Here is a 25699-nt window from a genome sequence, read left to right on the forward strand (position 1 = left end):
AGCTCATAACTGTCTGTACCTCCAGCTGCAGGGAACTCGATACCATCTCCTGACTTCCTCAGGCACCAGGTGTGCATGTAGGACAAAGATCCGTGCAGGTAAAACATCCATTCATATTAAACAAATAATCAAGAGAAGAAATTTTAAAAGATAAAATCAACTAAATGAACTCTTCTGTTGAAAACGTAACGGGGGAAGGAAGAAGTCAGAAAGACTTGGGGGCGCAAGAGTTTATTGGTCCTAGAGACTGCTATTTGGGGATCTCACAGCCTACTTTGGAGGTCATTGTCCTTGGCTTGGGCTGGAGGGGCCACTGTTCTGGCTCACATTGGTAGGAGGCACCTGTTCATCTACCCTATCCCCTGTGAGCCCAAGGGAAAGTACCTGGCATTTTTCTTTTTAATTATAATTGTTTGGGCCTAAGGTTTAGGCTTATTACTAGCTAGTTCTTATATTTAAATGAACCCATTTCTGTTAATCTATGTATTGCTTCGTGGCCATGGTGTTACCTCGTTTTCTCCATGTCTGCTTCCCTCAGCGGCTGCTGCCCTCTTCCTCTCCAGTCTGCCTTCTTTCTCCCCAATCTCTTCTTGGACTTCCTGCCTAGCTATATTCTGCCTTGCCATAGGCCAAAGCAGCTTTATTCATCAACCAATAAATGCAACACATATTCACAGTATACAGGACATCCCACATCAGGCCTGTAAGGCATCTTCTTAATTACTGATTGAAGGGGCCCAGCCCATTGAGAGTGGGGCCATTCCAGGTCTGCCTGCAACAGCTCCTGCCTCCAGGTGCACGCTCTGTTTCTTTCCTGTCCCGACTTCCTTTGGTGATGAACAGAGACATGGACGTGTGAGCCCAACAAAGTATTTCCTCACCAGCTTGTTTTTGGTCACGGTGTTTCATCGACACGATAGAAAATGCAACTAAGATACCTGCATGACCTTTTGCTCCAAGAGCAAATAGATAAATAATCATTTGTGAAAAATCAAAGAAAATGTTAGTGGTCCATGCTCCCACAGGAGGCCATGTTGATGTCTGCTGTCCATGTCACCACAAGAGGCCATGTGGAGGTCTGTGGTCCATCATGCTGTTGACAGCCACAATCTTGTCTGTGGTCCATGCTGCCACCAGAGGCCATGTGACCTGTGCTGCTACCTAAGGCCATATTGATGTCCATGGCCCATGCTGCTGCTGGAGACCTTGAGGATATCCATGCTTCACGCAGCCACTACAAACCCAGTGGACACTCATGATGTATCCTGCCACTGGCTGTTGTGGGCAAGGAAGCATCTCTCGTAGTGCTATCAATGGCTCCAGACCCATAACTGTGGATGAGACAGTGACAGCTTCTGCAACAATCTCTTCCTTGGTCCCTGTTGGGTCAAGTTGAGTTCGGATATCTCCTTTTGTCCTGTAGCTGAAGGAGGGCTATATTTCTAATGACTTCCAATGTCTCTTTGCCCTTCACCATTTTCTTCCATGTCCTGAGTCCATGGTGTGGACTCCCCAGCTCGCCAGCGCACCTCAAAGCCCCCACCAGCGGGTCACACCAGAGCAGGCAAAGACCCGGAAGAACCTCTGGTACCTGGCATTGTCATCCAGCCTCCCCATACTCTCAGACTCCATAATGTCTGCCCAGATGGAGCTAAGAGGCTTCCCCACAATGTGGTTATGCTGGGGTTGATCTTATCCAGCCTTGGCCATATTCCCTCAGAGCCACTCAGATGTCAAGGCTGTGGAGGGACAGAGCTTTGGAGGGGGAATGGATCCTAATCCATCAGGTGAGGTGTTGTTCCCATCTGGCATGGCTTTCAGCAGAACCTAGAGGAGGAAGAGAGCCGGAGGATGGGATTACAAAGGATGAGGTCATGACTGAGGACCCCCAGGTTCTTCTGGAACATGTTGGGAAGAGACTGAGGGCCATGCTGGGTGCTGTCTGGAAGGGGAGGCTCACAGACCCCAGATTAGCCTCTACACAGTGTGGGAAGTTTCAGTGAACCAGAGCTTTAACAGGGCTGGCCTTTGCTGCAGTGAGATACCCCCCTCTCCCCCCTAATGATGAGCTCAGGTGTCTACAGCCTGAGGGAGAGGCAGGGACGTGGCCGAACCCATGCCTGGCCTCAGCTTTTCTGTGCAATGACCTTGGAGCTGTCAGTCATTCAAAACTTGAACTTACTTGGCAGTGTCAGTTTTGGCCTTCACTTTGGCCTTCACACCATTTCCAGCGGGTTTGGGCACTCCCGAGGGAGGGCTCCCTCTGGAGGCTCCCCGTGGCGTGGCAGTGTGGAGCGGTTAAGAGTTCTAGCTTTAGTCTTTGAGCCAGGACATGAGGGACTATTTCAGGCTATTTAGAGGTATGGGGGAAGGAGGTTAGGACTTCCCACAGCCAGGAGCCCCATTTGTGAAAAGTCCAGGACCCCGGGCCACCACAGCTCCTTCACAGTTGGCTGAGTGTGGTCCTTAAACTGGTGTTCTCGGTCTTCAAGGGCCTGTGAGAGGGAGGGCCAAGGAGCTGAAGAAGCTCATGAGTGATGAGTTCAAGAGAAGGCAAGGGAGGGCTCAGGATTTTACACTCTTTGGTTTGGGGCCCAGGGGTTTCCCCTCTCAGTTCTGAGTCCTGTATACCATCACCTGCCAATCCTTATCAAGGCATGCCGTCATAATGGCTTGGGAGATATTGGGAAATCACCGTATACCCTGTGCCCAGCTGCCCACTAGTCTCCCAAAGTGTCCAGCGCTCCTCCTTCAGCTTCACGAGCTGTAGGGCAGTTCCATCGTGGTTTAAGGTCGGGAAGTCAGGGACTGTAAGCAAGTAGGAAAAAGAGCTTAACATTCCAGATGCTGAACTACGCAGAAAGGGGCGCAGGAAGTCACCCCTTTTCTTCATCTCGTCGTCCCTTCCCTTGGCTCCCAGGGGGCCCTGAGTTGAAACTGAAACGCTAGAATTTCTCGTGTTCATGCTGACGGCTTTGCCTCCTGGTTCCCAGAAAGCACACAGCAGGGCCTAGCTGATGGAACGGGCTGTGAAAAGAGGTTAATGCAGAATTGGGGGTGGGTGACGTGAACACAGCCTCTCTTGGCCACCCTCAAGTCTGTTGACGTCTCCCCGTCCTCACCCCACCTCCGGGCTTTCAGCTAGGTCTTCCGATGTCTCCCTTATCTTCTCCTCCCCCCCCCCCCAAGGCTTTCCAGCTTCCTCCCTAGCCCCCGCAGTTCTCTGCTCCTCCAAACTGCAGCCAGGGGAAAAGCCCTAACACACGCTCCCGCCCCTGCTCCCAGTCACATTCGTTCCCTACCCCCCCCCCCCTGCAGCACCTGGCGCCCCCAGTCTTCCAATTGGCCAGCGGCCCCATCAATCCTTGCCTGGCTGTGCTGATGTCATCCTGCAGTAGCGGGGTTGGGGTGGGAGTGAGTGAGAGCGAGCGAGCCAGAGAGCGAGAGTGAGGACGCTGGGCTGGAGAGCGAAGAGAAGCTACTGCAAGTCCCCACCTCGGCCACCCAGCGGGTCTGCACGCCTCTGCCGTATGGATTAGCGTGGCCAGCAGGCTCCTTTCTGATTTTGTCCCCCCTGCCCTCCCCTCCTTGTAGCATCTCCGCATCCCTTCCCCAAGGTGGCATTAGCAGGCTTGAGGCTCCCGGGGGGACAGGAACGCCTGGCCTGGTGTGCTGTACACCGCACCATGACTCTCCTGCCGCTGTGTCTCTTGCTGACCTCTCTGCTCCAGCTCAGCTCAGGCAACAAAGGTGAGATAGACAGGGATGAGGGCGCTGAAGTGGGGCGTCGGGCTGAGCAGTGTGGGGCAGGGAAGGCAGGAGACATTGAGACTCACTGGCGCATGACAGGTGTCCTTTCCTTTCTGATTACCTCTTCCCATCCTTTTCCTCAGACCTGTTCCCTTCACCCATCTCACTTCCAAGGGCCACTTCCTCCTCTCTGATCCATCTTTATATGTGTTTGCCCAGCATCCTGCTTGTATTTGGTCTCCATTCCCACCTGGGGTCTCTCTGCCCCCTCCCCCAACTCCTCCATGCTGCTAGACACCTCCTGTCTCAAAGGAACTTGCGCCTGCCCGGAGGGTGATGTTCCCTCAGCTTGGTTTTCACTGGGTGTGCGCACTAAGGGTGTGTGGCAGATCCATCTGGTCGTTTCCATCCCTTCCTGGGGAGGAACTGTGTGCCACAGCTCAGCAATTCTGAGCACGTATGTTTTTTCCGTGTCCCTCTGCATCCATACCCTTCTCCCTGCATCCGCGGGGTGGTGGTGACCACAGCTGCCCTCTCTGGCAGACAGCAGAGAAATTCAGCCGGCTGAGGCTGTCAAGGGGAGGAGAGGGTGGGGCCAGGGGCAGAGGGTTCAGGTAGGTAGAGGGGGGGGAGAAAGGCTAGGAAGGGGCGTGGGGTGCCCCAGGAAGAGGTGAGAAGGGAGAGGAGGGGTAGATAAGGAATCAGAAGGGGGATGGGAAAGGAGGAAGGTAAAGACAGAGAAGGGGGGGGAAATCGCAGGAAAGGTGAGGAGTAGGGGGAGGGAGAGAGCCAAGCGAGCCAAGAAAGGGAGAAGAATGGACACTCAGGGCAGGAGGCAGCCATAGACGAGGGCAGGGAGAGGGCTCAGGGGCCACGAGAGAGACACAAGGTTTCAGGGTGCCTGGCTCTGCCCTTGGTGGCTCTTCTGTCTGGCGTCTTCTATGTCTGGCTGGAACTCCTACTTCAGGATGGGCCTCCTGGCTCTAGAGGAGCCTCTGTCACTTCCTACTTAGCCTCCCATGTACCATCTTGAGCCTTCCACTTGGGCCATTAAGGAAGGGGCTGTGGCAGGGACCATCATGTAATAGTGAGGCCTGTAGTTTCCAGGACATTTGCGGAGCTGTGATTAGAGGAGGGGATGGAAATCAGAATTTCTTGCTCATTATGAGATCCTGGAATGAGATGCCTCTGGTGACTCAGTTTCCCTCTGATGATATATCCTCCCCTCTCTGTGTCTGGCCTTGGGAGCAGGGATGGCCCTGGGGTTAAGTAGATCAAGTGGTGGAGGTTGGGTCTAGAATGAGGTAGAAGAGGCATAAGTGCCTTTCCTGTAGCCTCTCGAGAGCTTGAGGGAGTTGGTCTTGGGGAAGAGATCCTACTTGACAGAGTCTGGTAGGAGTAAATTAGGATTCAGTCGTAGGTCTGTAAAAGAGTTCAGGAAGTGTGGGGTGTGGAGGTCTTGAGAGGACCTAGAAACGCACTGGATATGACTGCATTCTCTTGGGTGTGGGGATGGGAAGCGAGGCAGGGATTTGCTGTGTTTCTAGGCCAGCTCCCATAATCCCCCGGGGATGTTGGCTCTGCTGGGTCCAGTCCTTTGGCATTGATTTCTCTGCTCCATCCCTGCTCCTCTGTCCCCCTGCTACTGTCCTATATACTTCTCTTCTTCCCTTTCTCCTTTTCTGGGAGAGTGGCCTGAAGGCTGCGCTGGACTTGGAGAAAAGTACATAACATATGGAGTGAAGGGATTAGGGTGAAATTCAGTAGGGGTCGGGGGGGGGGGGGAGGATGAACTGCTGAGATCCTAGGAAACGTAAATATTCTTCCCTCTAACTTTCCCTTCACTCCTCCCTGGCCCTTCTCGGGACCTTCTAAGGGCCACCATTGCTTCTTGAGTCCCATTTTCCAAGACTAAAAGACCTTATATGAGATTCTCTGCCCCTAGCCATGATCCCCACAGGAAGGTCGTTGCCATGGAAACTGCCTACCCAGTTATTATACAGAAGGCTGTGACCTCCTACAGAGCCTCGGAGTCCTTCTGTAGCTCAACCTTCTCCCTCTTGCAAGGTGGCCAGGCACGGAAAGGGTGTTGATCTAGGCTTAACAAGAGCTGCATCCTGGGAGTGGAGGTTCTGCTCATAAGTCCTTTCTCTCTTCTCTTTGGGGTGGGGCCAGCCAACAAGCACAAGCCATGGATCGAGGCAGAGTACCAGGGCATTGTCATGGAGAATGACAACACTGTCCTGTTGAACCCACCACTCTTTGCCCTGGATAAAGATGCCCCTTTGCGCTATGCAGGTAACGGGGCTGCTACAGTGGTGGGATTGAGAAAAACGTGTGGGAAGGCGGAAGGCAAGAGAGGGATGGGAGGTCCTGGTAGTGGGAGCAATGGGAAAACATCAGAGAAAGGGAGGTGCAAGAAGGGGAACGGGCTGCCCTGAAGAATGAAGGTGTAGCAAAGGATGTCAGAGTTGAGCAGCCAGGGGATAAACAAGTTAGATTTTGCAGCCCTCAGGCCTGCTGACTCTGAGTGTGTTGCTCAGGAGCTGGAGTTTGGGAGGAGATGGCCCAGGCAAGGAGGCTGAGGGTTGGAAGGAGGTGCTCTGGGTCATGTGGAGTCTTATTTTTCTCTTCCTGCCTCGCCAGGTGAGATCTGTGGCTTCCGGCTGCATGGATCTGGGGTACCCTTTGAGGCTGTGATCCTGGATAAGGCAACAGGTGAAGGGCTGATCCGGGCCAAGGAGCCCGTGGACTGTGAGGCCCAGAAGGAACACACCTTTACCATCCAGGCTTATGACTGTGGCGAGGGGCCCGATGGTGCCAACACCAAGAAGTCTCACAAGTGAGGAAAGCCTATCTCATGCCTGTTTGTTATGGAACTCTTAATCCCTCCTTCAACAATGGTCTTTCAGAGACTGATGCTTAGTCTGGCAAGTTCAGTCCCTTCAGTCTCTTGTTGGCAGAGGATAGACCAACCTGAACCTAGGGACAAAACCCACAACCTTACCTGTGCCAAGAAAGCCTTCTATCAACAGGCTATGACTCCAGACTCAAATTTACTATTGCAGAGTTATCACCAAAAATGAGTATAATGTCCAATTTATTCTTTCTCCTGTGTCAACTGATGGCTGTTTGTTCTAGCATAATAATAGTAAGGCTCTTAGTCCCTGACCCTACTGACTGAATGTCTCCCTACCCCTGCTATTCATAGAGCTTAGGGATCTCTGATCAACATCACAAGCATACAGGAGGGTACGCTGGATAATGTACTCTGACTTTCTGGACCTGCTTCTCCTTGTCTATGAGACAGAGAAGTTGCTAGGGAGCTTACGGGAGGTGGTTTGTATAAAAAGCATGTCCCATTGCATCTGCTGCACAGCAGATGGGCACTGTGGTGCCTGCAAGACAATGAGGAAGATTCTGCACACAGCCAGACCCCATCCAAGTGTCCCCTCTGGCCCATTTGCAGCACACAGCATATATCAGGGTTGTGACAAACCCACAGCTGGGAGGGGCTGGGGAGGGATGGTTATAAACGCATGGAAGAGGATCGGTTCTCAGACACCTACATCTGTCACTGGCTAATTTCTCACTTGGCAATGGGAGACAGATCAGTAATAAGGAATCCTGAGCTACTGAGAGGCATCAGAGGTTAGAAGGGTCTTTGTGACTTAGTTTCCCATTTAGAGGCAAGACCTTTGCATCTGAGCCTGGGAGCCTGGCTCTTGGCTAGTGGCAGGGCATAGAATGAGGTCCTAGACCTAGCTCTGTTAGCCTGGGAAGATGTGTGAGGAGAGAGGTCCATGGCTAAGATACAATTTAGGTAGGCGAACTACTCAGCTGTATCAGGCAACTTATAACTTCCAGTTAAATGCCACTTTTCTGATGGCTGGTCTTAACTTTTTTTTTTTTTTTTTTTTTTGTCTACATCTTTCTCATTTCTTCTGTAAGATTTGACTTTTGTTAAGTCAGGGACCTGCTGAATCTATGTATTTTTTATTTTTTGCCCCTCCCTTCACCTTGGCATCCTAATGAGGGCTCCCCAACTACACCCAGAGCTGTGTGTGCTATGGAATGCGTAGATAGGCAGGAACAGACAGCTGAACAGATGTGTGCAGAACCTATTTATTCTCTTTTTCTCATTCAATACAGTCTTCTGGACAGAAATCACCAAGACGGCTTCTGGAGTTCTCTAGGGCTTGTTTATTCTTCCCCATGTCATTGGCCCTCTTCATTGGGCCCTTTCCCTGGTATGGTTTTGTAATTGCTACGACTCTAGCACAGCTTAGTGCCCTGCAGAGTGGGCATGAGCAGTCTCAAGGGTAGACTGGCTCCCTCCTCCCGGTCCCCATCTGGACTCCTGCTCAGTATTTGCAGCTGCCTAACGTTTCCATGTCCATTCTGTTCCTATGGGTACAGGGCAACCGTGCACGTTCGTGTCAACGATGTGAATGAGTTTGCCCCAGTGTTTGTGGAGCGTCTGTACCGCTGCAGTGACAGAGGGGAAGTTGTATGATCGCATCTTACGCGTGGAAGCCATTGATGGCGACTGCTCCCCTCAGTACAGCCAGATCTGCTACTATGAGATCCTTACACCCAACATCCCTTTCCTCATCGACAACGATGGTGAGTCTTCTCTGTCCCTAGTTTCCCAGCCTCCTCTGCTCCCTTGAGGTCTGACCCAGGGCGTTGCTCTGTGTGGGGGCCCCTTTTCCTCACCGATACCTCTTTCCCATATTCTGCTGATAAATGCACCAGTTGACGCTTGCCCTCTTCCGCCTCCTGTGCCTCAGTGGGCTTCCTCCGGTGCACCTGACCTGTCTGTCCTCCCGTTTCATACTTCAGGCAACATCGAGAACACAGAGAAGCTACAATACAGTGGTGAGAAACTCTACAAGTTCACAGTGACAGCGTATGACTGTGGGAAGAAGCGCACGGCAGATGACGCGGAGGTAGGAGATCCAGGTGAAACCCACCTGCAAGCCCAGCTGGCAAGGTGAGGTGCTCGGCAGGGGTCTGCTCGAAAATCACCTGTCATTTTTCTTCTTTCTTCCAATTTTTTCTTACCTCATCTGATGACCATGGACGGAATGCTAGCTAGATGCTGGCCGTGCTTTACCAGGCAGGCCATTTTCCTAGGAGCTGCAGTCAGTGCCCATGGCCGGAGGGCCTGCCTTACCATCTGCCTTCTCTCCTGTCTCACCTGTGCAGGCTGGAACAAAAGGATCGAGTATGCCCCAGGCGCAGGGAGTTTGGCTTTGTTCCCTGGCATCCGCCTGGAGACCTGTGACGAGCCACTGTGGAACATTCAGGCCACCATAGAGCTGCAGACCAGCCATGTGGCCAAGGGCTGTGACCGAGACAACTACTCCGAGAGGGCATTGCGGAAGCTCTGTGGTGCGTGCATCTCCACTCCCCCAGGGCCATCCCTTCCCAACCACCCCCTCACCCTCTCTGTCCCCTTTCTGAAAGCTGACTCATCAAGCCATCACAGGTATTTATTTCGCCATGGGAGTTGAGGCGTGTTTGGGAGCTTTGGTGGCCCAAAGGGCTGGTAGATGGTGGTGAAGATGGTGAAGATGGGCCCAGTACTCGACGCACAATATTTGAGAGCAAGGAAGAGTTGGTGAATGGGCTGAGTTAATGAGAGGCTTTTCTAGAAGAAAGAGAGCTATCCTCTTGTCTTTGAAAGGCTCCAAGAGGTGGCGAATAGTTGTCAGCATTCCTTCCCATTTCCTCATCTTCTGTGCCTCAGCTCTGATTCTGTTGGTACCTCTGCAGGTGCTGCTACTGGGGAGGTAGACCTGCTGCCCATGCCTGGCCCCAACGCCAACTGGACAGCGGGACTCTACGGTGCACTACAGCCAGGACAGCAGCCTCATCTACTGGTTCAATGGCACCCAAGCTGTGCAAGTTCCCTGGGTGGCCCAGCAGGGCTGGGCTCTGGGCCGCAGGATGGCCTTAGTGACCACTTTACCCTGTCCTTCTGGATGAAGCATGGTGTGACTCCCAACAAGGGGAAGAAGGAGGAGGAGACCATCGTGTGTAACACAGTTCAGAATGGTGAGCCCTCCTTGGGGCCCTAACCTGAGGGTGGACACTGGCTCCTTGTCCTGCACTTGCCACCTGTCACCACTCAGTGCAGACTGTTGGCAGGTTTCCTCCCCCTCTTTTAATTTGTAAGTTGCCAGTGCTAGTTTTGCTTAGTAGTTTGAAATAGACAGTTTTGCTACGTCGCCTTCTGAGTGCTGAGGTCACAGAAAGGCCTCATTGTACTTCCCACACCACCCCAAGAAAAAGAGATGGAGCCTGCTGTGTTGCTTAGGCTGAACTCCTGGACTCAAGAGGTCCTTTTGCCTCGCTGTGACTATGGCAAATGCCACCATGCCCAGTTCGTGGGCAGGATCTGACCCCACCCCTGTGATTCTGTGACTTGCTGAGATGTTCCTGCTCTAGGCGCAGAGGGACTGACTCCCAGACAACATTATCCTCATTGGCAGTTGCCACGTTAGTGTGTGCCTGCATCCCTGTCCCTGTCTTTTCACCCATGAAGGCCACCACTGCACATGGAAATTAGTGGTTTACCCATCCTTTCCCTAGGAGCTGACTGGCTTTGTCTCCGCATGTTCCTTTCAATGACAGAGAAAAAATGAGAGCACAAGAGACAGGACCCCCAGCTGCCACCTGGAACCTTTTCTTGCCTCAGGCCTGTGTTTGACTGCTGTTCCCATTTCTGTCCCCTTAGAGGATGGCTTCTCTCACTACTCACTGACTGTCCATGGCTGCAGAATCTCCCTTCCTCTACTGGCCACTGCTTGAGAGTGCGCGGCCAGTCAAGTTCCTCTGGAAGCTGGAGCAGGTGAGACAGGGGCCTGCCTGCCTCCCCACAGGGCTGGGTGGGTGGAGCTAACTTTTAGGGAGAGTGTTTCCCAGCTTCTGGGTTGTTGCTCTTTTGAATGGCCCTCCTCCAGCCTCAGTCCCTGATTAGTCTACCCCAGGTTGTCTGGTCCATTCATGGATTGAAGGGAAGTTGGGGCAACTCTACCAAACCCGGCCATCCATCCTGACCCTTGTTTTATTTCATTCTCTTCTTATATATAACTCATGTAACAGTATCTGTCCCCGACTCTTAGTCGTAACCAGGAAACTGAGCAATGCTGGGGTCAAGTTCAGTGTTGATTGGGAAGCCTACTGGTTTTCAGTAATTTATTTTTCAAGACAGAGTTTCTTTGTGTAGCCTTGGCTGTCCTTGAACTAGCTCTGTAGACTAGGCTGGCCTCAAAGTAACAGAGATGCACCTGCCTCTGCCTCCTGAGTGCTGGGATTAAAGGCGTGGACCACCACTGCCCAGCTGGAAGAACAGCTCTTAAGTGAGACAGAGTGCTGTTAATCATTGAGCCATCTCTCCAGTCTCATTGTAAGAATCTCTAGTGTCTGGACACAGGGCTAGGGCAGTGCTCTATCACCAAGTTGCCTCTCTAGTCCTTCTCTTTAAATGTTCTGTATCCTCATTTATTTAAAACATCTACTAAACACCAATTAAGTGCTGCCTTTTCAACAGATAGATTCTAGGGTACAATGGAGTTAAATAATATTAATAGAATATGAACCAAAATACTCGATTTCAGTTAGCTTATATTTTAGTTGAGTAGGTAAGCTATTTTATCTTTTTCTTTGTCCCTCCTTTGCCTTCTGTTTCTCTCCCCATCTCCTCTTTTTGACAGAGTTGAGGATCTAGCCCAGGAGCCAGTGTGTGCAAGTCAACCCTTGACCTCTAAGCCAGCCTCTAGTGGAGGTGGGCGGGGGGCTGGGACATAGCAGACAATGGGGAAGGGCTGAAGGACGCTTGGAGAGATGGGCTGTGTCTTTAGGAAGCCCAGTGTGAAGGCCTTAAAGCAGGACTATGACGTGGTCAGAGTTGTATTTGAAGGTGGTCACTTGGGCATTCGTGGGAGGACCATGCTGATGAGGTAGAGGAGTGGAAGTAAGCCAGGCCTAGTGGCACAGGCCAGCGATCCCAGCTACCTCAGAGGTTGGGCAGGAGGACTGAAAGTTCAAGACTTTCCTGGCAATTTAGTGAGACTTTGTTTTTGTTTTTCAAACATCATCATAACTGTCGTCATCATCATCATCATCACCACCATCGTTTGTCTGGGGTACAGCTCAGTTGACTGAGTGCCTGCCTACTAATAGTGGTCCAGGGATGGAGAGTCCTACATAGAAACCCACAGCTGTCAGTTTTGTTTGGCCCTGAGAGGAAAGTGTCTGTTGGTGGTTTGGGTGTGGAGGATGGGATGTGAGAGGAGCTGAGAACAGTTCTAGGCTCATTCTCCAGTGCTACATACAATTATATGTCATGGTGCCTACAGAGGGGTCAGAAGTTCAAGGCTCTGGCGAGGTTGAGGCTAGCCCAGGCAACAAGAGACTCTGACTCAAAAAATCCAAACCATCAGCCATGATGGCTTATGGCTCATACCTTTAATCCCAACACTCGAGGCAGAGGCAGAGACAGAGACAGGTGGATCTCAGTGAGTTTGAGGATATCCAGGTCTAAAAAATGAGTTCTAGGACAGCTAGGGCTACATGTAGAACCCTATCTCAAACAAACAAACAAATAAACAAGCAAGCAAGCAAACAAACCAATAACCCCAAACCCACCAAACAAAGAAGAAATAAAAAGTCAGAAAAGACTGGACCAGGGATATGCTTGGAGGTAGAGTGCTTGCCTCAGAAGCCCAAAGTCCTAGGTTCTGTCTCCAGTACAAAGAAGAAGAGGAGGTAAGTCGAGCAATGGAACTGTTGTGACTTCACACTAAAGGGCCTGGGGACCATGGAGATGGAGAGTCTAAGTAGAAACCCACAGCTGTTAGTTTTGCTTGACCCTGAGATGAAAGCACCTGCTAGTGGCTTGAGTGGAGGATGGGATGTGAGGGCTTCCATCTTGTGCATATTACATTTGAAATGGCCGTGAGGCATCTGAGTGGAAAGCCCAGATTCGGGGCAAGCTCTGGGCTGGAGATGGACATGGCAGTATTGCCAGTGTGAGTGTGGACTGAGGAACAGTCCTATGAGTAGGCTAGGATCCTCCTAGGAATGGGATGTAGAGCAGGGGCAGGGAGGGATCCCAGTACTGGTAAGTAGGTAAGGAAGAGACCCCCCATCTCTCCCTCTGCTCCTTGATGACTCCAGGAGAATGGCAAAGTGAAGCAGTAGATGCCCCAGAGGTTGCTGTTGGGTTAGAAACCACCTGGAAATCACAGTATCATCCATCTATCCATTCACAAACAACTTTGGAAAAATTCATTTACAACATAGCAGGGTTTTTGTTGTTGTTACTTTATTTTTGAGACAAGAGCTTGTTGTGTTGCCCAGTTAACCTTCAAACTCCTGGACTCAAGTGTTCGTCCTGTCTCATCCTTCTGAGTTGCTGGACTTTAGGCATGTACTCCAGTACCTAGCTCTATTTGTAGTTTTAAAAGGTTCCCCTAACTCTTGGGGTTTTCTATATGAGGTTGCCTGCCTTGCAGATTTTGGACAATGATGCCATTCCTTGAGCTGGGTGGGCGGCCCTGCTGGTAGAGCTGGGGATGTGTAGAACTGTCTTGTCTCCAGGACATGGAGCAGGGCCGGGGCTTGGAAAGCAAGTAACTGAGGGGCTCTTGCCCTCACTCTGCACCCCAGGTATGTGACGACGAGTGGCACCACTACGCCCTGAACCTCGAGTTCCCCACAGTTACACTCTATACTGATGGCATCTCCTTCGACCCTGCTCTCATCCATGACAATGGGCTCATCCACCCACCCAGGAGGGAACCTGCACTCATGATTGGGGCCTGCTGGACTGGTGGGTCCCCTGACCTCAGTAGAGTCTCAGTGGCTTAGGGCTGAGGGGAGGTGGTCAGGTGAGGAGCAAGAGTGGCCTGTCCCTCTGCAGAGGCTACCTCCTGCATCTCTGTGTACAGCTGAGCAGGGAGACTTCTCCGAATGATTTCTGCTGGAGGGGAACCTCGCTTCTGATACCCTCTCCCTGCATTATGTAAACTGGGTGGAATTTCCATCCATAAGTCTACAGTGTAACTCCAGCCAGCTCTCAGTCTGTTTCCTCAAAGAGATGGCAATCTCCACGGCCTCTCCCTCGCAGGAGGACAGGAATCTTTCAGAGGACTGGAAGTCTTCCATTTGTGTACTAATCTTACCAGAACATTCCTGTCTCCTCAGCAATAGAGTGATCTGTAACAGAGGCCTGCGAGAGTGGGGATGGTATAAGAGGGGTTGGGGCTCTGCCGGGAGCCTGCCAACCCTACAGGCTGAGGTGACTTGGGAGAATTCTGGAACTTCCTGGTCACAGCCCTCAGATCACTGACACTTTTTTTCCCTTGGTTCCCAGAAGAGAAGAACAAAGACAAGGATAAAGGAGGAGACAACAGTACAGACACAACCCCAGGTACACCGTGTCTGAGAAATGGAGACCGGAGTTTTAATCCCAGCTGTCTGCCCCTATCCAGCCTTTCTAGGTTCTGCTTCACATGCCACCATGGTAGTTTCTAAACGTTTACCAAGCAGGGTGTTCTCGGAGCAGGAAGTCTGGGCATAGCTTGCCTGGATTCTGGGTGTTTTTCCCCCTGCTCCTAGAGTGTAGTAAGGTTTCCACACGGCAGAAAGCAGATACAGGAGGGGACAGTCCAGGCATCTGTGAAGATCCACACATTCATCCTGGAGTCCCTGCATGTCCCTGGAAAGACTGCCTCTCTCAGACCCCTCACTTCCTGTTGGTTTCGAATGTTCCTCTTGACTGTGGGTTTCTTCCTCGCTTCTCTCAGAAGCCTTTCACCCTGCCCCCCCCTCTCCTCCCCTTCCTCATTGTGTCCCCCCCCCCCCGCTCATTTTTCTTCTACCTGTGCTGCCAGGGGACGAACCCAGAGCTCATTTTTCTTCTACCTGTGCTGCCAGGGGACGAACCCAGAGCCTCACACATGCTAGGCGGAAATTCGGTCCTGCCTTTTGCCTCATCGGTCTTCTCCATCCACGCCCCCTCCCAGCCCACCCCGCTTCTTTCTCACCTCTCATCTCTTTTATTTCCATATTTTCATTTTCTTTCTCAAGCTGTCTGTGAGTTTTTCCTTGCCCCTGTCTATCAGCCCTCCCCTCGGCCCCACCCCTCCCCTCTCCTCTCACCACCTGGCCTGCTCCTGTGTTCCTGCTCTAGGAGACCCCTTGCCGATCCACCACTACTTCCACGGCTACCTGGCTGGTTTCAGCGTGCGCTCAGGTCGCCTGGAGAGCCGTGAGGTCATCGAGTGCCTCTATGCATGTCGGGAGGGGCTGGACTATAGGGATTTCGAGAGCCTGGGCAAAGGCATGAAGGTATAGCCCCCTCCACTCCCTCTCTTTCCCCCGGCATGCCCTTGCCCCTCCCCTTGACCCTCCACACTTCTGCACCTTTCGTCTCCTGCCTCCTGGTGTTGCTCTTAGTTCTGTCTGTGTCTGGGACCCAGGTCCACGTGAACCCCTCGCAGTCCCTGCTCACCCTGGAAGGGGATGATGTGGAGACCTTCAACCATGCCCTGCAGCATGTGGCTTACATGAACACTCTGCGCTTTGCCACACCCGGCGTCAGGCCGCTGCGCCTCACCACCGCTGTCAAGTGAGTGATGGGTGGGAGGTCTTAGGACGTCACTGGGAGAGCTAGCCACACCTTCCTCATTTCATGTCCCCCTCTGAGCACTGAGAGAAGATAGTTGACCTGTTGAAGGTCATGTGCATAGAAGAGCTTGGGCCAGAATCAGGTTTGCCAATCTGTTCCTCTCTGCGAAAAGTGTCTTGCCAGGGTTTGGGTGTTCTGATCTTCTCTATGCTGATATATAAAATGGGACAGAGAGGTTGGAAGCTGGGGCACCTGGAATTAATTCTGACTCGATACTAATTCTTTGGATGACCTTGGGCAAATGGTGAGCTCTGCTTGCTTTTGCCTATTTTAGTCTTACTTCACCAAGCTTTTGCAAAATGAATCTGATGAACCTGGACCACGAATGGTCCCAGACAAAATCTGGCCTGCTGTCTAGTCTGGAAAGTTTTAATGGAACACAGCCCTGCCTGTTTGCCTACTGTTCATGGTTGCTTTTATAGTGCCCTGGCAGGTGAGTAGTGGGGACAGGCTCCAAAAGAGCGATTTATGGGAAAGGTTTGCTGAACTTTGTATTCTAATGGGATGATTTTTGAGTTCCTTAGCAGAAAAAAAAAATGAGGATTTCAAGGTTTAGGTATTTATTAGGTATTTAAAAAAACAACTCGAGGGATAATAAAACCTGACCAGTGGAATTGTTATGAACTAAATGCTACAATCTGGACCAAACGCTTGCCAAGCTACCCGTTATGTGGGTGTTACCAGTCCCTCTGTGAAGGCATTTTCAACCCTACTTGGGGTATGTAGGGCAGTTTTAGGAGTACTGCCATCTAGTGGGTGGGCCACACAATTTGGGAGTTGGGTTTCATGTGCTCTCCCTTCTCGGCCTCAGTTTCTCCATAAATTCCCCAAAGCATTTGACTTCAGATATCTTGAGAGAGGGACACCGAGGCCTGTGGGAAGCTGGCACATTTACCAGGCTCCAGTCAGACCTGTGGAGGGGGCTGCTGGGCCGTCCTGAGGTTACACTGTGGAGTCAGACTGCAGACTATTGAGTATCTATCTTATGTGTGTGGGTGTGTTGCCTGCATGTATGTCTGCATACTACATTTGTGCAGTGCTGGCAGAGGCTGGAAGAGGGCATCCATAGATCGCTTAGAGATGGAGTTATAATCTGTATTGATGTGCCATGTGGTTGCGGTGACCTGAACCTGGGGTCTCTGGGAGCAATGCTCTTAACCCCTGAGCCATCTCTCAATCCCTCTAGTCAGAATTCTTAAGGCATCTCCATCCCTCAGAAACCAAGAAGGTGCCTCAGTCCATCCATGTACTCAGGAGCTACAGCAGGGGGTCGGACTGTGTTTTGGTCAAGGGTAGATCTCCTGCAGGGCATCCCAGAAGGCTTGTGTCAGGGTCTTTGCTACCTCATTCCCACCTAGGCTTGGACACTGATTTTGGTCTTTTCAGAAGAGGGACGAGGCCTTGACATTTTAAAAATGAGATATCTTCCTTTCTTCCCTTTATTTCTGTCTCTCCAGGGTCTCATGTAGTCCATGCTGGCCTCAAAGTCACTATATAACTGAGGATGGCCTTGGTCTCTCTGTCCTCTAGCTTTTATTTCTCAGGTCCTATGGTTGTAGTCACATGTCACCACATCAGCTTATGTGGAGTTTGGGGATCAAGCCCTGGCTGTTGTCCATGCTAGGCAAGTGTCTTTCTAATTCAAGCTAATACTTGCCAGCCCTTATTTTCCTCTGGGCTACTATGTGGCTGGTCCTCCTCACTTTCTTGAAGTCATAGGAAACAATTTGGAGGTTCGTGTGTGTGCGCGTGTGCGTGCGTGCGTGCGTTGCGTGTGTGTGTCCATCTCATAGCAGAGACAGAGCTGCCCATCAGCCCTGTCCCCTGAGATACATCCTTTCTCTTCATCTGTATGGTTTTCCCAGCTTCTTGTTTCCAGTGTTTGGATTTCTGATCATTTAAAGTCAGATTTATGCAAGTTGCCCCATCCTCCACTTTTTGCTGGTATGAGAGCCTTGTGCATAATAGGCAAGTGCTCGATCACTGAGCTATATCCCTGGCTCTATTTTCACATTTTTCTTGAGACACAGGTTCTTATTGAGTTGACAAGGATGTCTGAGAACTTGTTCTGCAGCTCATGCAGGCCTTGACTTTGTGATCTTCCTGCCTCAGCCTCTCTAGGAGCTGAAATTATAGGCCTGTACCATCAGGATTGGCAGAATCAAATGATTTAAACTTTAGAAAGATGTATTTCTTGGAGAGCTGCTTACTTGACATTAGCCCCTGGATAGATGACCACCACCATCTTTTTTTCTCTAGCTTTGTCCTCTCGGTGGTTCTTGACTTTATACCTGTTTGCTGTAGCCTCAACCTAGATGAGCCAATGCTGAAATAATTGGCTTTCAATAACCCATGCCCAAAGGGGCCAGTGCTTCTAACTTCTTTTCTAATGACATCTCTGACCTTGAAGTCACTCAGGCCCCAGTCCCCTGAGTCATCTTTGACTCTTCCCTATCTTTGTCCTTTATGCCCCATTAATTGTCAAATCACACAGGACCTGTCCCTGAGCTTGGGCATCTGAAACTTAACTCTTGAACTCCAATCCCTCATTACTCTACCCTGCCCTTTTGTCTTACCTTTCCAGCTAGTTGATTTAATTCTTTTTCTCCCCTACCCCAGGCTGTTCCAGTGATCTTAAATCAGACTTTTTTCTTTTTTCTTTTTGCTTTTTCCTTCTCCTCCTCCTCCTTTTAAATACATGGTCTTGCCATTTGATGCAGGCTGGCTTTGATTGAGACCCTCCTGTTTCAGCTTCCAATGTGATGGAATTAAAGGTGTACACTGTCATGCCTAGCTCAAACCAGACCATTTTTTAATGAAACAGACACCATGAGGTCTGTGTCATAAAACTGCAAAGGAAACACTAATCTAATCACTGATTCAAGGCCTCCGCCCCTGCTGGCTTTATTGCTTCTCTGTCACTCCTTGAAGTGTGTTCTTCGTCCTTGATATAACTCCCAGCTGTGCAAAGTCCTTCACCCTTTCAAAGCTGCCCCAGTTGCTAATTTTCCCGATTCTTTCTACCTTCTTTTTTTTAAAATATATATAAATACTCTATTACTATCTTGCCCAGAAAGAATTAGTCCTTCTTTTGAATCTTCACTTTTATTTTTCCATTTTTTCCCCCACTCATTCTGGGGTGACCATATTCGCTGGCAGTGTGAAGTTTGGGTGCACACAGAATGTCTATGCCAGATGGTTCATTTGGCTTTCGAAGCTGGTATAGCCTTCTCTTCCGTTCGAATCCCCTAGGGTATGAGTGCAGCCTAGGTCTGCTGCTGCCTGTGCTCCATTCCCAGGCAGCTGGGACCATTTGTAGGTTATGACAGGCTCTTTCCAGGGGCTCCGAGCCCATCGCACCTGCTGAGGGCTCGGCTTTTTCTGTAGTTCTAGCAGTCAACCCGATGTGCTGATGACTTCAGTCCTCTCCTCCAAATCCTTTCACCTAATCCAGTCACAGAGACCAGAGTCCCTAGACCTGCAGAACCACAACCCATTTTCCAAGACTGTTTGTTCAAGAAGGCTGAATCAGCCTTTTTCCCTTCTTGTTTTTGAGACAGAGTCTTACTCTGTTGCCCAAGCTGTCCTTAAACTCACAGTGGTCTTCCTGCCTCAGCTTCCTGAATCAGGCTGGGATCACAGGCATCTGCCACCATGCCTGGCTTTAGTCTATTTTGTGTTACTATAATAAAATGCCTGAGACTGGGTAGTTTAGAAAGATCAAGATTTACTTTTTCTTACAGTTCTAGAGGCTGGGAAGTCTAAGATTGGTGGCCAGTGTCCGGCTAGGGACTCCTTGCACTATCATCCCCTAACGGAATAGCTGAGAGACTGGGAAGGGGGAAGTGAGGAGGGAGAGGAGGAGGGAGAAGAGACAGGAAGGAGGGACTAAGAAGAGGAAGGGACCAAGAGAAAGAACTTGAACACGAGAGGGAGGGATCTGTTAAGCAGAAGCCCCTCTCTCTTCTAGACAGTACTGTCCCATTTATGAGGCTGTATCCCGCTGGGCCTAACTACATCCATTCCACTCCAACAGTCCTGTCTCATCCCAGTATATGCTCAAAAAACACCCACAGTCTTGAGTATTACCAGACGAGATCTAGGTGCGATACAGGGGCTGATAAACCCTGGGTTTCTTCTTTGCCCGTACAATGACTGAGAGGGATTAGCTGTTTCTCCAGAACAATGAAAGGAATACCCATAGTTTAGACACACCCGTCCCAAAGGGAGAAGAATGAAGGAAACAGAGAAAGCTGCCTCCAAGCACTCCCTCTAGTGGTCAGGACTGACAGCTTCTCACCAGGCAGCCCAAACTGGCCTTGAACCTGTGACCCTCCTGCTTCAGCCTCCTGAGTGCTGGGGTTCTAAGTGTGCCTCACCTGCTTACCTAATATCATGTCTTATTTCCTTTTTTGCATATGCATACATGCACTTGTTTGTATGTGAACGTGTGTGCATATGAGTGGAGGCCAGAGATGAACAGCAGGTGTCCTTCTCCGCCACTCTGTACCTTATCCTTTGGGACGGGTCTCACTGAATCTGGAGTGTGCCGATTTGCCTAGATTGGCTAGCTAGTAAGTTCAACGATCCTCCTGTCCCTGCTACCCCAGCACTTCCGGTACAGGCATGCATCGCCATGCCCAGCTCTTATGGGGTGCTGGAGAGCTAAACTCAGGGATTCATGCTTGCGTGGTGAGTACTTTGCTGGTGGAGCTGTCTCTCCAGCTGTGCCAATTTCAAAGCTTAAGATTTAAGAGTAATGAGTTAGAGAATGGGTCTCAGTTGGTGGACTTGCTTGTCCTGAGTTTGAGTCCCAGCACAACACAAACTGGCACATGACTTACAGTCCCAGAACCTAGAAGGTGGAGATAGGAGGATTAGAAATTTAAGGTTATGCTTGGCTACACAGAGAGTTTGAACAAAGCCACCCTGGGCTACAATGAGGCTCCTGTCACAAAACAACTGAAAAGCTTTCAAATAACCTCCACTCCGTGTGCTGCTCCCTAGAACTGGAATGGGGGTCAGCCAGAAGGCATCGGACAGCCCTCCTTCCATGACTCGCTGGGATCAGTTATGTAACAGCTCTAACAGTAGCTTTGCCAGGCTGGTGACCCATGCTGGGAGCTCTGCAGCTCTGCTGTCTCTGGTGACTTTGCCTTCATTGCTCTGGAGGACTGACTGTTCCATTCAGTATTGCCTTGACACTGTCTATATTGTCTCTGCCCTCATGACTCTTGGGGCTCTCTGTGACATGGTTTGAGACCAAGGTGAAATGAACCATGCTCCCTTCTCTCTAATAGCCACCACTTGGATGCTACCAAAGCCTGTGTGTGCTCTCGTAGGTGATCCAAGCTGCACCTGGGATGGTTAACCATGACTGACTACGGTAGGTGTGTGTGTGTGTGTGTGTGTGGTGGGGATGGGAAAGGGGGTGGGGGGATGGGAAAGGGGGTGGGGAGAAGAGACCTGAAGTGACCCAGGCCTGGAATGTTGATTTCTCTCCACACCCCAAGGCTGGCTGCCTTGAAGAGGTCTGAAATGTCTTTATTTTTCCACTGTCTTGATTGACAGCACCTTCCTTCTGTCCACACTAATCCCTTTGTCAAGGGATCATTCGCTTACTACGTTCTTGTCTGCTTATTCATTCTTTTCTTGGGAGGCTGTGAATCCTTCAAATCCATAAGTTGTTTGCTTTTGAATTATGAATTCCATCTCTAAATTAGTTTTCTTTCATTATAATCCTATAACTAGACACGCAACTTCTTCAATATTTGCCTTAGAGTCACTAACTATCCTTTTAAAAAGTATGCACGTGTTTGTGCTTGTGAGAGCCTGTGGAATCCAGAAGAGGGCACCAGATTCCCTAGGAGCTGGAGTCCCAGGCAGTTATGAACTGCAGAAGTGGATGCTGGGAACGAAATTAGCATCCTTTGGCAGAGCAGGGAGCATTCTTCACTGCTAAACCATATTTCCAGCCCCTGCCAGCTCTTCTTGTTCATTGAGTTTAAGTTCTGCTTCCAAAATGCCCAGACTTGGACAGAACGCAGCTCAGTCCTTTGTCAGTATTCACAAGGAAACCTTACTCTGGTTTCCACAAGAGACTCCGCACTCCCATCTCCTCATTAGACCTCAGCAGAATGGCCCATATGAACCATATCTCTAGCAAAATCCTGATTATGACATCTTCAGTCGTCTCTAAGAAGTTCCATACTGGGGAGCTGGCTGGGTAGTTAAAGTGCCCACTCCTCAAGCATGAACCTGATTTCAGAACTCCAACACTGGCAAGAAGAAGCCAGGAGGTGGCGTGCATCTGTAACCCTAGAGATGAGATGGTGGGGGGCGGTCAGTGAGGGGAGACAGTCACCCTCAGAGCCCTCTGCCATCCAACGTAACCAACCGGTGAGCTCTGGACTCGCCAAAACAAAACAAAGTGGTTTCTTCTCTCCGAGTCCTCAATAGAATCTCCTTAATCCCCCGTTTATGGTAACACAGCCCCCTTCCCCTGCATTCCCTTCAAAAGTGTTTCAGCCTCTAACTCATTTCCTGGTTCCAAAGCTGCTTTCACTTTCACAGTTTCCTGACTGACTTTGTTGTATGATGGGGCAGCTGAGATGGGGGATTTATGAAAACTGAGGTTTATTTCTCGTAGGTTGGGAGACTGGGATGTGAAGGCTGAGGCACTGTAGTTTGGTCAAGGCTGTCTTGCTTTGTTGTCCTGTGGTGGTAGGTACACAGGAGACGGTGAGAGACGGAGGGGAAATTTCCCTGGTATAAATCAGGCTTCAGACATAGGCTGCAGTTGGATTCTGGCTGAAGACTTGACTCTATGAAAATACTGCTGGTGTGGCCCAGTATTTCCTTCCTTCCTTTTCTCTTCCCTGACATTTTAAAATTTTTATTTTGGCATTTATGTAGAGCCTCACTCACCATGTAGCCCTGACTGGCTTGGATCTTGATTTGTAGACTAGGTTGGCCAAGAAATCACAGGGACTTAGTTGCTTCCATCTCGTGAGCTCTGGGATTACAGGTATGCCCCATCACACCAAGCTTAGAATGTTATTCTTTTACTGAGAGACTACCAAGTTCCTCAAATTCTACTTTTTCAACTCTTTTAGTTATGTGTATAAGTGTTTGTCTGTGTATGTGCTTCTGTGTGCAACTGCTGTTGGGAGGCCAGAAGAGGGCATCAGTGTCCCTGGAGCTGGAGTTACCCAACCTGACACACTGGAACTGAACTACAGTATCCTGAGAGAACCAAGGTGTAGCATGGGTTCTAGTAGGTCTTAATAATGAAACCCGGAGTCAGATAAAGGGGTAAATGCTGAAAGGTTAGAGAGACAAAGGAGCAAACCACAGGCACACTTTATCTCCTCCACTTCCCAGCCAAAAAAGAGACCGAGTTCCTGTCTCCTCCTGCCTTATTTTCCTCTCTCTGTGTAGCCATACCTCTTCCTGTCTGTCTGCACAGACCTCCAGATTTCTATGGTTAGATAGTGGCTAGCTCTGCCCTCTGATCTTCAGGCAAGCTTTATTTGTTAGAGCATAAACAAAATATTACCACATCAAGGGTTTTTAAAAAAAATATATTGAATCATATGTTTGAAGTAGAGAACAAGTTTGCTGTGATCACAGTCATTAACTGCAGAGACACAAAATATTGATTTACTATATTAAGCTATTTTAAGTGTCTTATAGTAGATAGAAGACACTTCTATTATTGCAACTGAAGAATATTAATAAGTTTATATTGAATAGTGTTGTCCTAAACATGTAATGTATGACACTACATCACTGTAGTATCCCTCTGTTTGGTAATTAGTGTTTAGCTATATGTGTCATACTCTTTTAATTAATTAATTAATTAATTAATTTTTGGATGCAAGATCTTCCTATTTGGCCAAGGCTGGCTTGGTACTCTGATGTGTAGCCTTGAACTCAGTAATCCTCCTACCTCAGCCTCTTGAATGCTGGAATTAGAGATGGCACTATCATGCATGACTCCAAGCTTTGGTGTCTTATCCTTATCAGAAACACTGCTGTAAGGAAGTAATGTGACAAAATGCTTCATAAGCTAACAAGAGCTTGAGATTGTGAGGGGTCAGGGTGCTCTGCAAGGGCTAGGGCTGGAGAGTATCTGGGAGCATAGCTGGTTGGTTGGCTGAGCAAGTCTTCTGGGCAGATGTAATAGAACACACACGCACACACACACACACACACACACACACGGACATTATTGATAGATACCCCAACACTGTTAGTGTTGGATGTTTTGGGGCACATATATGGCAGATATTTTACTGAACCCATGCAACTGTCACTGGGTAAGGAGCTATGTGTATATACTTAAATTTTTTGAGACAGAGTTTTAGCCCAGGTAGTCGTGCACTTGCAATCCTCCTGTCTCAGCCCCTTGAGTGCTGGGGTTACAGGCATGTGTTACCATGCTTGGCGGAAAGGCAGAAAGAGGCTGCAAAATAGCAGTGTATGCACAATTTATTAGTTTCCTTTTTTTTAAATTTGTTAAAATAGAACGTGTCAGACTTCCCATAGTTTACAGCCTTGATGACATGATCACTCCGCAGGCTGAGGCTATCTTACCCTCTGCTTTTCCTACAGCAATGCCATACAAGGAAGGATTTTGCTGTGGGGGGTTGGGTATAGGGAGGTTGGCATTGCATTCTCTCTTCCCCTTACTCTCAGAGGGGCTCAGAGGTATTAAAAGACTCTAGACTTCTGTTTCTTGAGACGCAGTCTCACTGTGAAGCTCTGGCTGACCTAGAACTTGTATGTAGACCAGGTTGGCCTTGGGTTCACACAGATCCACCTGACTGTCTCCAAGTGCTGGGGTCAGAGGCATGCACCATCATGCTTGGGCAGACTCTAGGTTTTCAAGGGAGTGACAAGCTGCCTCTCTTCTCATATAGGTGCTTCAGTGAAGAGTCCTGTGTCTCCATCCCCGAAGTGGAAGGCTATGTGGTAGTCCTTCAGCCTGATGCTCCCCAGATCCTTCTGAGTGGCACAACTCATTTTGCCCGCCCAGCAGCGGACTTTGAGGGAGCTGAGGGGGTTCCTTTGTTCCCTGATCTTCAGATCACCTGCTCCATTTCTCACCAGGTGGAGGCCAAAGCAGATGAGAGTTGGCAGGGCACAGGTAAGGATAACCCCGAGGAATGATGTGGTCCAGAGGACAGTGATGTCTGTGACTAGAGTGAGGGAGTGACTATGGAGGTTGCTGAGATGCTAAGGAGGTAAGGTTTGCTGCAGCTTGCTCCTTCTCTCTGCTAGTGGCAAGCTCCTTTCTCTGACCCCCAGACGGTCTTTATTTTTGTAAGGAAGATATCACCATGGCGGGTAGAATGGAATAGCTTTCTCTTGTGTCAGTGTGACTGGGAACAACTCACCCTCCAAAACCAGAGCCCGTGGGAAGCCACAAGTACAAGGGAATGTTGCATGTTGATGTTCATGACAATGTTTTCCTTCCTTAAAGAATGGCCCTGGGTGGGGAGGAGGAGTGGCCACAATGCAATGACAGTGGCTGGTCTCAGAACCTCAGTGGGCACAGCTCTGACCTGGACCTCAACTCTCCCTCACAGTGACAGATACACGCATGTCAGATGAGATTGTACACAACCTGGATGGCTGTGAAATTTCTCTGGTGGGAGATGACCTAGACCCTGAGCGAGAAAGCCTGCTCTTGGACATGGCATCCTTGCAGCAGCGAGGCCTGGAGCTCACCAACACATCTGCCTACCTCACCATTGCTGGTCAGTGAGGCCCAGTGTGCATGTGTGCGTGCGTGCATGCGTGCGTGTGTGTGTGTGTGTGTGTGTGTGTGTGTGTGTGTGTGTGTGAGACATGGCTCTTTCTTCCTTCCCAGGATGCTGGTCAAATGCCATTTTGTTCCTTCTTAGCTGGAAGGCCCTTTGGTTTCCATATTGAGAGACGTGTGCCTGGGCTCTGAATCCATCTCTGAACCCCTCTCTTCTCTCTGCTCTCCAGAGCCTGGCTCCCCCTCCTTTCCATGTTCTATTTCTGTGTCCCTTTAGGTCTTTGCCATCTCTCTCCTGCCTCCGTCTTCCCCAGCCAGCTTTGGAGTCTTGTAGCTCTTTGATGTGTGTATCTGTCCTTTCCTGCATCCTCCATAGCTTTAAGTGCTCACTCAGTGAATGGTGCGGATTGATGGTTGGTGCTTTGCAGAGGCAGCTGCATGCGGGAGGGAGAATGGGAAAAGGTGACAATGACCAG

General features: G+C 49.9%; 1 protein-coding gene across 1 annotated transcript in view; it reads left to right on the forward strand.

The window, feature by feature from the left end:
* The first annotated feature begins 3621 nt into the window (after positions 1-3621).
* LOC127215545 (calsyntenin-3-like) overlaps positions 3622-25699 on the forward strand; it is a 29177-nt gene continuing 7099 nt past the window's right edge. Inside the window, 19 exon segments of the mRNA XM_051175951.1 lie at positions 3622-3750; positions 5926-6048; positions 6397-6592; positions 8170-8238; positions 8240-8376; positions 8596-8705; positions 8707-8746; positions 8962-9147; positions 9532-9599; positions 9601-9667; positions 9670-9813; positions 10496-10545; positions 10547-10609; positions 13432-13594; positions 14138-14194; positions 14957-15114; positions 15246-15394; positions 24379-24605; positions 25048-25218. Of these exon segments, the coding sequence (XP_051031908.1) occupies positions 3687-3750; positions 5926-6048; positions 6397-6592; positions 8170-8238; positions 8240-8376; positions 8596-8705; positions 8707-8746; positions 8962-9147; positions 9532-9599; positions 9601-9667; positions 9670-9813; positions 10496-10545; positions 10547-10609; positions 13432-13594; positions 14138-14194; positions 14957-15114; positions 15246-15394; positions 24379-24605; positions 25048-25218 (2242 nt within the window). The 5' untranslated portion in view covers positions 3622-3686.

This window comes from Phodopus roborovskii, unplaced genomic scaffold, assembly GCF_943737965.1.
Source record: "Phodopus roborovskii unplaced genomic scaffold, PHOROB, whole genome shotgun sequence".
NCBI classification, from domain to species: Eukaryota; Metazoa; Chordata; class Mammalia; order Rodentia; family Cricetidae; genus Phodopus; species Phodopus roborovskii.